General features: G+C 36.7%; 2 protein-coding genes across 3 annotated transcripts in view; one reads left to right on the top strand and one right to left on the bottom strand.

The window, feature by feature from the left end:
• The window catches only part of LOC106877093 (pyrroline-5-carboxylate reductase 2), a 42,257-nt gene extending 32,432 nt beyond the window's left edge, over positions 1-9,825 (top strand). For both annotated transcript variants that reach the window (XM_014925894.2, XM_014925888.2), the window contains exons 3-6: positions 3,700-3,879; positions 6,191-6,403; positions 8,575-8,667; positions 9,535-9,825. In XM_014925894.2, coding sequence (XP_014781380.1) covers positions 3,700-3,879; positions 6,191-6,403; positions 8,575-8,667; positions 9,535-9,720 — 672 coding nt within the window. In that variant the 3' untranslated portion in view covers positions 9,721-9,825. The remainder of the gene's footprint in view (positions 1-3,699; positions 3,880-6,190; positions 6,404-8,574; positions 8,668-9,534) is intronic.
• A 2,882-nt stretch (positions 9,826-12,707) lies between these two features.
• LOC106877019 (double-strand-break repair protein rad21 homolog) overlaps positions 12,708-14,807 on the bottom strand; it is a 26,237-nt gene continuing 24,137 nt past the window's right edge. Inside the window, exon 13 of the mRNA XM_052967619.1 lies at positions 12,708-12,828. Within this exon, the coding sequence (XP_052823579.1) occupies positions 12,708-12,828 (121 nt within the window). The remainder of the gene's footprint in view (positions 12,829-14,807) is intronic.

Raw genomic sequence — 14,807 nt, forward strand, 5'->3', positions numbered from 1 at the left:
TCCAGTCTGATTTGGCAGAGTTTCTACAGCTGGATGCCCTTCCTGTATGTTAGCTGTTAACCCTGGTGAGGAAAGCTCACGAACAGTGCAGTGTGTTAGTGCTGTGTAGATGTTGACAACGTTGATGAGAAGACATGATAGAGGTCACTGTAATGTGGTCAGTGGTTAGACCTTAGAAAGTCTGGAACCAACAGACCCTGAGATTAGGAAGAGGTGAGTTTTTATAGCCAGTGGCAGGCTCAAATGGATTGTGGAACAGACTGTCTCATGTGATTCATCTGGAGGCTGCGATTGGTTAGGTTGCATATTGGCGTGCAATAGAGTAAGAGACAAATTGCGCCAATACCAACCAATCAGAGTGGTAGACACAATGGGGTCCAAAACAGCGCACAAAGGTTAGCTGTTACCTGATATGTTCGTATGTATGTATATATAATAGAGAGAGGAAGTTCACTAGAGTTTTCTATATGTGTATTGTTTTTAGAATAGGCATTACAACCTCAAAAGGGATGGGAACAGGAAAAGCATCCAGCTATGAAACAACACTTTATAAAAAAACATCCAGTTTATGCCAGGATAGAAAAATGATTTCAGAATTATAGTAGCTGAGCTGCATGTTGGCTCTGACTGAGAAGACTTATGATAAAAAGAACTCCTGCCATGTCCTGTTTCTTTTTCTGGCATAGTATTTCTAGGGTTATATTGTTTAATGTATCCTTTTTTAATCCTTTAGCATTTAAACTGGCCAGTTCCAAAATTTCAAACCTACTCTACCTACAATGTCATTCTAAAAAATAAACAATCACATCATTGCAATCTTGAAGCTGTGAGATAATGCATGATTAATTCAAAACAATGTGAATACAGAAGCATTACATTTGTCAGAATAAACTGAATGCTAAGGTTAAAGACAATAGGGGGAGTTGGCTGCTATTTCTGGCGTATCGAGGAGCCATATAACGTTCCCTTGTTATTATAGAGGGGAGATAAGCAAGAAATGTTAAGATAACGAGCAGACTTTGAAGAGATGACTAATGGTAACATATTAACATATAAAAGGAAGAGGAAGTGTTACTGATTCAATGAAGGGTCACAGAATTATGAGGTTAGATCTAAATTTAGTCTGCTTCTATTCATTAGGTTTAATTTTTGTTTTTTAACTAAAAATACATCCCCTAGTTTGATAAGGTGTAAATTAGCTTAGAATCTTATCAGTTATCTTTTAGTTGTTTTAGATCAGGGGTTCTCAACCATTTTTTAATCTATGGACCCCCTTTGATTACTATTTTATTCTGGTGGACCCCAACAGTTATTCCACATTTAAAAACTAGTTTTATAGAAACTTCTTTCAAAATTCTTATTTTGTTTTCCACACATTAATTTGTGTAGGTTGAACCGTGTAAAGTGTTGGAGAAAGAAACCTAGCTGCTTCTTGCAGTACATACCAATACACACATCTAGAGCAACTTTTTTTCAGGGACCCTTAAGATACTATTGTGAATCCCCAGTTTACTATTTTGTTGCGTGAACCCCGGTTGAGAACCATTGTTTTAGTCACAATGGTGACTAAAACATCATCTCCTTCGAAATAGTCACCTTGCTGCACAAGGTGATTAATTTGAAGGAGATGATGTTAAAACTGAGGTAAATAACTTATTTTTTATTAGACATAGCAAGTTTGGAACTTTCTGATACCACCTCATGTATGTATATATATATATATATATATATAAATTGAATTTGACTGGCACCCGTGCCAACGTCGTCTCCTTCATTGGACATGAAACTCAGCTTGCAATGACTTATTGGGGCAAGCGAATAGCGAAATCGGGATAGCACCTGTGCCCAGCGTCGCCTTTCTGGCACTTGTGCCCGTGACATGTGTAAGGATTTTCGAGCTATATCGTTGTCAGTGCCCCTGGACTGGCTCTTGTGCGGGTGGCACATAAAATACACCATTTTGAGTGTGGCCGTTGCTAGTACCGCCTGACTGGCCTTCGTGCGGGTGACATGTAAAAGCACCCACTACACTCTCTGAGTGGTTGGCGTTAGGAAGGGCATCCAGCTGTAGAAACTCTGCCAGATCAGATTGGAGGCTGGTGTTGCCATCCGGTTTCACCAGTCCTCAGTCAAATCGTCCAACCCATGCTAGCATGGAAAGCGGATGTTAAACAATGATAATGATGATATATAGGAAGGGCATCCAGCTGTAGAAACTCTACCAGATCAGATTGGAGTCTGGTGTAGCCATCTGGTTTGCCAGTCCCCAGTCAACCCATGCTAGCACGGAAAGTGGACGTTAAATGATGATGATGATGATATACACACGCACACACACATATATATATATAGGAGTGGCTGTGTGGTAAGTAGTTTGCTTCCCAGCCACATGGTTCTGGGTTCAGTCCACTGCATGGAACCTTGGGCAAGTGTCTTCTACTATAGCCTCGAGTTGAGCAAAGCCTGGTGAGTGGATTTGGTAGACAGAAACTGAAAGAAGCCCGTCATATATATATCTAAGCCTGTTGTGTATATATGTGTGTGTGTGTGTGTGTGTGTCTGTGTTTATGTCCCTGTAACTTAGCAGTTCGGCAAAAGGTAGCCGATAGAATAAGTCTTGGGGTCAATTTGTTCGACTAAAGGTGGTGCTCCAGCATGGCTGCAGTCAAATGACTGAAACAAATAAAAGAAAAAATGTAGGAAAAAGAGATGACACAGAATAAACAATGGCTGTGTTATGAACTTCATTAGCTTACAGCTGTTTTTCTGCTCTAAGATGCTGTGGGTTCTTAGTCGAGAGCCTGAATAATATCCTATAGCTTCATTGGAGCCTCGAATATGAAGTGCAATTTATTTGGGAAAAAATGACTCACACTTATCCAATATACAGGGAAAGCATTACTAGTGAGAAAGTCTTTGTTGATGTAAATAAAAAAAGCGTGTCCAAAAGGCAATTACTGTACACCAGGTTATTAGTTTCATAATGCTTATGTGAAAGATATATATTATTAGAAAAGCTCTTTTTATTCTTTTATTTGTTCCTGTCATTTGACTGCGGCCATGCTGAAGCACTGCCTTTAGTCGAACAAATTGACCCTGGGACTTATTCTTTGTAAGCCGAGTACTTATTCTATCGTTTCTCTTTTGCTGAACCACTAAGTTACAGGAACGTAAACACACCAACGTTAGTTGTCAAGAGATGGTGGGGGGACAAACACACACGTATATATATGATGGGCTTCTTTCAGTTTCCGTCTACCAAATCCACTCACAAGGCTTTGGTCGGCTCAAGGTTATAGTAGAAGACACTTGCCCTAGGTGCCACACAGTGGGATTGAACCTTGAACCATGTAATTGGCAAGCAAACTACTTACTACACAACCACTCCTGTCCCTTTTTATTCAGTTTTTCATATATATACACACACACATGATGGACTTCATTCAGTTTCCTTCTACCAAATCCACTCAGAGTTGGTCCAAGACACACTTGTTCGAGGTTCCAGGAGTGGGACAAAATCCAGAGCCATGTGATTGGGAAGTTAACTTCTTACTGTACAGCCATGTTGTAACAAATAAATTTGAATTTAATATGATAGTCTTAAAGCTTTTCAATACAAAACATAACATAGAGTACCATTTCCCTTACACATACAAATTCCAGCCTAATTTAAAATTTTTATGAAACCTTCTATTCCAGACATTAGGTGTGACAACAACATCAAAGAATGAAGAAGTTATCAAGAACACACAGGTGGTTTTTATTGCAGTAAAACCTAAGGTTGTGTCTTGTCTACTGGATGAAATCCACCCTTTCGTTAGTTCTGACAAGTTAGTAGTGTCTATCGCTGCAGGAATCCGATTATCTTCTATTGAAGAGGTAAGTTAATTCTTTAATTACCTCCTCTTTATTAACCTATTGTTTCTGATTAAGTTTATTATGAATTGTGCTAATTTCTATTTAACCAATTAAGATTCATGTTAGATATTCTCATCTATGATCTTCCTTGCAAGTACAAAGATTCAAGATTAAAGGAAGTTGTCTACAATGTGTTTAGTTTTATAAAAGCATATTACTTCTTTGCTTCTAAGCAGATAAAGTTGCTTTATTGTATGTGTAGTTCTGATATACGTATATGCATTATTTTACTATCAGGAAACACTAATATTTGTGAAAAGATGGAAAAATATATCGATATTCCAAACATTTTCTAAATTCAAATGACATGGAAAATAGTTTTGTCATTGTTTTGCTTTTATTTTACAACAAAAATGTGTTGGGGTGATTTTGGAAAATGTGAACATTTATATATTGCTAAGCAGTTTTCGCAGTTAGATGTGCTCTTTATATAACTAAATATTTCATCATTGAATATATTTATTTTAAGACATTTTTAGATGTACTACTGCTACTAGTGTGTATAGTAGACGGTAGGTCTCAAAATCCTAATCATCATCATTTAATGTCCATTTTCCAGGCTGTCATGGGTTGGGCAGTTTTAGCCAGACCTGGCAAGCTAGAACAGGTCTCTGTCTGATTTGATTTGGCTTTTATGGCTTGATGCCATTCTTAATGCCAAGTACTTTACAGAGTGTCTTGGATGCCTTCTACGTGGCACTGGCACAGGTGCTTTTTATGTGGCACCAGTGTGGGTGCTTTCTAAAATGCCCAATTGCTTGAAAGCCAATTGAATGATTGGATTGACATAAAATGTCTATTAAGGAATAAAAATCTGAAAGTTGTTGAAGATAACCATTTGAAATCTAGGCAAGGCAGGGTCTCTGATCTGTTTGGGAGGATCCAAATAAGAGTTATACTCTGTGACCTGTTCAACACATTCCAACATGGAAAAGTGGACATAAATTATGATAATGATGAATTAAACAGGAATAATACAGGGTGAATGTCTAATTACCAAGTATAATATTTTGAGAAAATATATTATTATTCCATTACTCTTTCCTTTTTAGTCTAATTGCTTTTTCCCCTTCTGTTCATATTGGATTTTTTGGTCTATATCTGTGAGGAGTAAGAAGTCAGTTACCTCTAGCAAAATATGGACAATGAATACTAAAAACACACACACACACTAGAAATTGCACACAATTAAATGCTTTAGAAATGAAAGCTTTTAGTTTGCTAAATAAAATTTAAATGCTTAACACAGTCTGCAGCAATAAAATAACTCAATTTAACTGTTCTCTATACAGCAGATATAGACATGCCCTGCATATTTTTATTTTGGCATTGCTAATGCTTCCTGAAATTTGCAAACACTGTTCCTGGCATGTTTATACATCTTTTCCTCTTTATGGCTCTTTTAAAGTTCACTTTTCTGTCTTATTTTGTGTACTATTGAATGAAAGGCGAGCCGAGGACTTGATGGGGATGCAGGGGTTGAAGGAATCGGTGGAACAGCTGGCAAGGGCAAATGGAGTGCAGTGGTATGGACATACGTTGAGGAGGGATGAGGATCATGTTTTGAGGAGAGTGCTTGCGTTTAGAGTGAATGAACTGCAAAAGTGAGGTTGACCAAATAAAAAAAGGAGGAGGAGATTGAGAGGGTTGGCTTGAGGAGGGAGGATGCCCAAAACCAGGCGAAATAATGTAAGAGCAATTGCTCTTGGAATGAGGTATATCCAGCCACCTCCATTAACAGGGACAAACCCAAATTCAAAATATTGGACAAGAGAGACCATGTATGTACTTCTAACGTTTTTGATTTGACTTGTAATGTCTCCTCTTTTAACCTTTTTTCAACAAGTTGTAAGTGCACCTGAGCATCAATAGGCTCATCATCGTTTAACGTCCGCTTTCCATGCTAGCATGGGTTGGACGATTTGACTGAGGACTGGTGAACCAGGTGGCTACACCAGGCTCCAATCTGATTTGGCAACGTTTCTACAGCTGGATGCCCTTCCAATTATTAAATAAATAGTTAAACGATTACATTACACACTTGGTTGACCAAACCTGTAATGTAAGTAAAAATTTTTGCATTTAAAGGTTGCTGTAAACTAGAAAGATTACAGACAACATTTCTATTGCATTATGATTGAATTTCCTTGTTTTTCAGTTGACTTCTTGGATTTTTATCATTACATTGTATTTTTATATAGCCACAAAATAATTTTATATGGTATTTATTTACGATATTTATACATACTTTATTCTGTTATATTTATTGTAGCGTCTACCTCAATCAACCCGTGTGGTGAGAGTTATGCCAAATACTCCAGCTCTTGTACAAGCTGGAGCAGCCGTGTTGGCCCCAGGAAAATCTGCACGTGCTGGAGACAATGACTTGGTGGCTGAATTACTCTCTAGTGTTGGAATTTGTGAAGAAGGAACTGAAGAGAACCTTGATGCTGTCACAGGGCTCAGCGGCAGTGGACCAGCTTATGTAATTTTCTTAAATATTTGTATTGCATATAAACCCCTCCCCCTCTGGTCTACTTAATTTAGCCTTTTGTATATCAAAAGTGGAGGTACATGGCTTAGTGGTTAGAGCGTTAGACTCATGATTGTAAGATTGTGGTTTTGATTCCTGGACTGGGCGATGTGCTGTGTTTTTGAGCAAAACATTTCATATCACTCTAGTCCACTCAGGTGGAAAAAATGAGTGATTCTGCAATGGACTGGCGCCCCATCCAAGGGGAAACATCTACAACAGAGAAACTGGCTCTATGCTTTTTATGGAGTTATGTGGACGAACCATATTAAAAAAAAGAAGTATTGGCGGTGCTCCAGCATGGCCACAGTCAAATGACTGAAACAAGTAAAAGAATAAAAGAGTCGTTACTTCGGTAAATTTGTATTAAAAGATATTTGTCAGTCTATTCTTGTAGTGATATGAACTTAGTCAAACCTCTTTAAACCATATATGGGTTACCTGCGTGTTTTATAGTTATCTCTGATCAATTATCTTTGCAAGCTCTTCTAAAATATGAATTGATGTAAAAATTGTATTTCTCCATTCTACTGAATCTACAACTGCAAGAAATCAATAGTGAAATGTAACGGACAGTGAAGAATTTACAAAGATGTGTTTGTGTCTATCTGCTTCTACACATTGGAATTGTACAAATATAAGAAATTGTAAAACATATACAAATAAATATACATGGTGTAAACATGATTTATATAGAATTCAATAGATAAAATAGAAACGTATTTATTATATCAAAAAGTGAGTCTGCTCAAAATTTGCCAGTGACAGTCAACCAGCCGTCAAAACTCAAGTAGACTCTTGGAGTGAAATTCCACGAGGTTCCAATTGTTATAACTGTAGAAACTATCTTTTTCTTGTTTCAATCATTAGACTACAGCCATGCTGGAGTACCACCTTGAATCAACGCCAGTATTGATTTTTTTTTTACCCCTAAGCCTTGTACTTGTTCTATTGGTCTCTTTTGCTGAACTTATGAGGATGTAAACACCAACACTTGTATATGTATCCATATGACAGGCTTCTTTCCATCATTCACAAGGCTTTGGCTGGTTTGAGGCAATTGTAAAAGACACTTGCCCAAGATATCACACAGTAGGACTGAACCTGGAACCACATGATTAGGAAGCAAACAACTTACCACACAACCACACCTGTGCGTATTTTGTTAAAACAAAATGACCGTTGCCAGTACCGCCTGACTGGCCTTCGTAGGGTTTTCGAGCGAGATCGTTGCCAGTGCCCCTGGACTGGCTCTTGTGCGGGTGGCACATAAAAGACACCATTTCGAGCGTGGCCGTTGCCAGTACCGCCTGACTGGCCTTCGTGCGGGTGACATGTAAAAGCACCCACTACACTCTCTGAGTGGTTGGCGTTAGGAAGGGCATCCAGCTGTAGAAACTCTGCCAAATTACATTGGAGCCTGGTGTTGCCATCTGGTTTCACCAGTCCTCAGTCAAATCGTCCAACCAGTCCTCAGTCAAATCGTCCAACCCATGCTAGCATGGAAAGCGGACGTTAAACGATGATGATGTATTTGATGGCATAAAACATGCACAGACATATTAGACACAAGCCATATTCAAGAAAAATGGCTTTTAGTGTATCAAACTTTATGGAAGGCACAACTTTGCATTTAGGACCCTGGGTGATTTTTTTGGGGAAAAAGTCATATATATTGTAGTTGAAATCAGTTTTGTTATAAAAAACCTGATCTGCTGTCAGTTTGTGCCAGTTGCCATCAAGATCTCACATGTTCTTGGACCCTACACTGCCAATTTGCTCCACAGAATTGGGATAACTGTGGCCTGTTTGAAAATTGAAGTGGACTGGCTACTGCAGTGTCTCTATGGCAATGCCTTTACATTCCTGTGCACAAGGTGTGGCTAAACATGCCATTTTATTCTGGGGTGTAAAATGTGTTACTCCTCTTTCACATCCTCAGCTGCTTACTCTCCTTGAAGCATTTATGGGTTTTTTTTCTCAATAATTCAATCTTTTATACTTTTAATGAATTTCTGTCATTTTCTTGTGTAAAAATGTTAAAAACGTCTTAAAAAAAAAAAGCCAAATTGTTTATTGACTCATTTACTGGAATTAATCTTGTCTTTGTTGTTTACTTGCAGGCTTTTGCAGCTATTGAAGCCCTTGCTGATGGTGGAGTCAAAATGGGTTTACCCCGAGCACTCTCTACTAAACTTGCAGCACAAACCCTTTTGGTAAGTAAATGCTTTATTTTGTTTTTTTGTTCCATCTACTTTTCCTAGTTTAATTAACTTGTACCTTGTCAGATAACCCGGCTCAGTGGGTTCTGTGGTTTAGCATTATATCAACCCTGATTGAGTAGAGCTTTGATAGAAAATACATTCCAACCATCACCATCCAAGCTGGTTTATAAACATTACTTGGTAGGATTTCTCCATAGCAAATTGGTAATGGAAAGGTGGTGGGGGACATTTAGTTAATCAGCTGTGCAAATCATCATTTAACATCTGCTTTCCATGCTGTCAGGGGTCAGAGAGTTGCAAATGCTAAAAGGATATTCCTGGGGGAATCCATAAAGGATTTCAGTATTAAGAATCATGGCAGCTCACTTATTTGTATCTTTACTTCATTGGACACTAAACTCTGCTTGCAAAGACATGTTGAGGCAAGTGAAATTGAAATCGTAATTGAACCATATTCAATGACTGGCACGTAACTAGCACCATTTGAGCGTGATTGTTACCAGTGTCGCATCACTGGCACGTTAGAAAATATTCGAGTGCCGCTGGACTGGCTCCTGTGCAGGTGGCACGTAAAAAACACCATTTTGAGCGTGGCTGTTGCCAGTACTGACTGACTGACCCTCGTGCCGGTGGAATCTGCTACACTCTTGGAGTGGTTGGCATTAGGAAGGGTATCCAGCTGTAGAAACATCCGGTCCACCAGTCCTCAGTCAAATAGTCCAACCTATGCTAGCATTGGAAAGCGGACATTAAAAGATGACGATGATCTTCGTTTTAGGATATCAATTCTGTTGTGGTGAGCAGCTTTTCTTGAGTAAGACATAAAATATTAAAGACTCGACAATATTTCTCTTGCAGGGTGCAGCAAAGATGGTTTTAGAAACAGGAAAACACCCAGGTCAGTTGAAAGATGAAGTATGTTCTCCTGGTGGAACTACAATTACTGCTATGCACACACTTGAGAAAGCAGGCTTCAGAGCTGCACTAATAGATGCAGTGGAAGCAGCAACTAAACATTCTCAATCTCTAGCAAAAAACAGTTAAAATGTACAGGTAGCAGTGTATTTTGTAAAAACAAACACCCCTCCCCCCGTTTCATTGAAAGTCTCATTATTATATGAAAAATTATAAATGTATTTTCAAAATCTACATCGTTATCTATTTTTTCTTTTGACTTTCTTTCTAAACTATAAGTAAAGAAAACTTCATCAGTGTCTTGAGGGAAGTGCTTGGATTTTTGTTTAAGCACTTAGCATTAAGAAAATGGCTTCAGTTGGAGAAATCTTCAAATTTAGCTGGATTTAAGAAAACAAATAGAAAAAAAAAAAAGTACAACTTCCAATTTCTATCCACTAAAACTTATTTCAAAGGTCTCTACCTGAAAGTATGTAATCAATAAAATATAGAAAAACGTTTTTAAAACATAGAACATTTCAGAGTCACAATCAACCAAAGTTTGAAACAGTGGAATTTTACTCTACTCAGCTCACCAGGATGAAAAAAAAAAAAAAAAAATCTATAGGTAACTCCACAAATACTAATGGAAAGACTGTAAGGAGAAAGGGGTGTATACTGGAGTTTTGCCAACTTTCACCTGCAAGTACTCTTCCCAGAGGTAATTTCTACAGCTTCTAAAGAATTCTTATTTTAACAGAAATAGTCACTAAAAGAAAAGGGGAGTATAATAAATAATTTAGTGAGACCCATAATGCAGTCAGTTTGTAGAGGCATCAATTTTTAGGATTAGTAATTGTGTATCGAGAGTGAGCTTGCCTGATGAAGCCCACTCCTTTCAATGCCTCACCCCTCCAATGTAATGAGCACCCAATACATGATACCCATGTAGACTCAGCCAGCTACAACTTATGTAATAATTAAACAGAGAATTAAAATCCAAAACCTATTAAAGTAAAACTGCAGTACTAAAGGTGGGGGATAATAGGGAAGAGATTAAGAGACATAACAATAAGTAGTAAGCTTTAACAAAGGGAGGGAGCATCTATTTTGTAGACCCATCAAACCCACTTTAGCATTAGAAAAACACAAGTTCCAATGTGCAGAATGTAGGTATGAATTGTGAAAGAAAACAAAACATTGATATATTATGACTTTATTTGTACAAAATAGAATGCTACGGGATCAGGAATAAAATTTCCTTATTTTAAAAAAATCAACAGAGTTCCAGAATGAAGATAGTAATGATCTATGATACATTGATTGGCAGGTTGATTGGAATATGTTTTAGCGAATAGTGCAATGGAACACTTGACTGAAAACCTTATTTCTCTGTTAATATTGGCCGCATCACAGCACACACACATCTATACACCCCTGTTTCAACAAAACTTCTGACTTGGTACAAGAGAAACATTCTATAAGAATTAATATCCTTAGCAGAACCCTTTAGAATTAAAGTGCCTAAAATGTTAACAACAAATACAAAAAAAAATATTCAGCTCATATTGGGGAAGAACAGAGGATACCTAACATAAAATCTAACTTGAATATTTCAATAAAACCTTATGTGTAAGATTTGTTTCATATAAGAGGGTTGGTGGGGAAAGAATCCAAAGAGGGACCTTAGTAAAATTTCCTCCTCCTAATATAAGGCACTAATAATTACAGGATATGAACAGAAGTAAATGGTGAGAAGGAACATGGATGAGTGTTGACTGGACCCCCAAATTATATGAACAGAGAAATTTAAATTTATGCTACTGAACAGTAATGTTATATAGAAGGGAATAATAATAATAATAATAATATAAAAACCCAACTAATCAGGTCATGAAGGTCTTAGTAAGAATGGAAAATGTGAAGCTACTTATGTTCATCATACCTTTTCTCTGGGTTATTAGGGACAGTAAACCTTGAAATGGAAATCAAAACTGAGCCACCCTCCCTCCCATTCGACAAGAACGTACACCTTGCACCTGCCACAAATAATAAAATAAATAAAATATAACAAAATGTTAACAAAGGGACATTGCTGAAACAGGTTCAGAAGCAATGTACTGAGCAAGTCAGCAGTGAACATAAGATATGAAACAATTCATGTAATAGAAAACGAGCCATGCTTCATACGGAATGACAAGCACAAGATGTCTTTCAGGTTCACACAATGTAACTAGTTTCTACCGAAGAGAAGTTAAAATTGTGTGTGTGTCATTTATGCCTCTGTCAAAGACATTTTAGTTCAAGTGAAGTGCAGTAGATACAACTGGGATTCAAGACCAGCTTGCAGGCTTGGCTTGCTAAGAACTTACCTCTACAGCACTCACGACCATTCAAGGGAATTTTTGTAAACAATAAAAATATTGAGGACAAAAATAACAATGTGTAAAAGTCACCAACAAATGCAACTTAGACTGGATAAACTAAATATAAAGCAAATATAAAAATAGAGGGACAGGAAATAATAACAAGGAATAAATTAGAAAAGCCAAGCCTAAAACAAATTACAGTGACATGAATTGAAAAGACTGGAAGTGAATGTGGAAAGTGTAATGAAAACAGGAATTGGGAAGGGGTCAACAATAAAGCCTGACAAGGTAAAATAGCGAATACTTTGATTTTTAAACAAGTGGAACAACCTAAATATGTCAAGCAGTCAACCATTATAACAAAATTAAATCAGATCTTACGATAAGGATGAGTATGTTTAAAAGTTTTGGGATGACATTGAATATAACAAGTAATGATGAGTTTTAAGTAAAAACAAATGGCTTGAATGTGGAGAAATGAATGCAACTGAACAAGTTGAGGGCAGGGCTGAAATAATTAAAATAAAATTAAGCATAACAGTCAAGAATTCCACAGACTTTTAAACTGACACAAATGACAACTTTCAAATATAATTTTTTCCTTCATTTATTTTCTTTTTCTTTCTTTTTTTTTAAGAAACAAAATGTGTAGGAATGGAACAAACATCTCATAGCACTTATCTTTTTTTTTCTTTCGGTTTCACTATTATATTTAACCAGAATTGTTGTATTTACAATGATACAAATAATGAAGTTATTTACAATTCGCTACATCATGTAGCCAAGCCAGAGGTTGTTGTTGCTGTTAAATCTAATCTTCACCAACTCCACAAGGGAAATAATCAAATCAGTTGACTTCATCATGCTCTCCACTGGCCACAAAGATTTCCTTCAATTGGAAAATTTAGAGGAGAAATATACTTAATACTTGCCTTAAAACTAAACTGGATGCCAGTCTCCACAAAATAGTAAATAAACAAAAGAAAGGAAAATTGCTGAAGACGTTTGAAAATTAATGATTGAGATATAAAGAATTCCTGCCTGATACAAATAAGCAGTATGGATAAATTTGGAAAGCCTTTAGTTAATAAATGAAACGAATGGAGACACCTCAGACTGATATTTTAAACTGTAACAGAATCTCACTAATATTTAAAAAATTCCTATTTACACTTACATTTGTAAAATATTTAAAAACATTTCTATTTTGTATCATAAAAACATGACTGATCAATTAGCAATTGAAGGTTCAGTATATCTTTGTGTACCTCATCATTAGTAAAGTAATTAATTTACTCAAGCGAATGCTCAAAGAAAATTCAATCTACATATGTTGCTACCCTGAGAACATAAATTCTAGATCTATCAGTTCTTGACACATTTGGTTAACTTTTACATCACATACCAGCGAACCTGTGACAAGATGGTCTATAGTAGTTATCTACAACTAATGGCAATTTGTTCTTTTGGGTAATACTCTCTCTCCCTAACCAAGCAACTAGTTCTGCTCCTCTATCTTAGTACCACCAACTTTCGTCTGGACAGCAATTTTGTTTGTTACACTGACAAATAGCAGACCTGGATATCTCCTCAAAGAAAACACAATCAGTTCAACCATGCATCAGTCAACCCAAAAGAGAGACCATGTCTGCAGAGGAAGGCAGAAAATTTAGAAACACTGGACAAAATGTATCATGAATGCACAAAACTGTATGAAGATACATTCTTATACCATTCATTAGGTAGTTACACAGCAATGACCTAAGCTAAAGGAAAAGGAGCAAAACCATTCCAACATTGGGAACATGGTAACTAGAACTATGGACTCCAAGGTCTCAGTGGTGCACAATGACACTGCCTCATAATGAAGAATGTTGGAGTACATGTGTGTACGTAAGTTGTGCAAGCAACATTTTGCAGAGGGAAATGGAGGCACCTTTGATGGGAAAAGTAAACAAAAGAGTTCCTGTCTAACAATGGCACAGCCAAAAATAGATCCATCGTAGTAAGGCTACACCCTACCTATGTGCAAGAGCATTTTCACATATACTAATGAATGTATTTAAAAATTTACATAGAAGAAAGCGGATGATGTCGGTGCTCCAAAGCAAGATGGGATGATGAAAAATATACTGAGCTCTAATTACTGATTGGTTGATGAATACTAATTCCTGTCAAATAATGCCGGATGATAAATACGCCTCAGTCATGTCATTATAATATAAAACAGTCTACATCTTTACAGTTAAAAAAATGATCTAATGATGATAACATTAAAATAATGTGGCTAATGCAATTACAGCTGCTGCCATTTGAGAACTAGGAATTTTTCATTATCTCTTAGAGTCAGTGATTATTTAGTAATTACGGAGAGAGAAAAATCTTAGATGATTTCTGAGAAAGCAGTGAGCTTAAGAATGAAGAAATAAAAGAAATATCTCTCAAAAGTTTTCCTTTCAAAATAAATGTAAATGTATTTATAGCAAGACTAGAAGCATCAGAAGTGGCAGCAGCAGTAAAGTGCAAGAAATCTAATGATTTAGTCAAGTGATAAGAGAAAAGAAGGCTTGAAAAATAAGCCCTCCCCCCTAATTGTTGAATGTGTGAAAAAGAGGAAAAAAAACCCCACAATACTCATCCTGTTTAATTACCTGAGAGGCAATCGTATAAACAGAATAGCTGAGGCCCCTTCTTCTTTCTCCTTTTCAATTGTTTTTCATTTTTTAAAAGTAGTTCCCTCAAAGAGAGGAAATACACATATACCCCTGACTATAATTACGCACGTCTGAACTTTAAGATAAAAAGATTTCCCAAGCATTTACAATCAGTCAGTCAATCATGGCAACTTAGAAAAAAAAAAAAAAAAAA

Source organism: Octopus bimaculoides, chromosome 4 (assembly GCF_001194135.2).
Source record: "Octopus bimaculoides isolate UCB-OBI-ISO-001 chromosome 4, ASM119413v2, whole genome shotgun sequence".
Classification (NCBI taxonomy): Eukaryota; Metazoa; Mollusca; class Cephalopoda; order Octopoda; family Octopodidae; genus Octopus; species Octopus bimaculoides.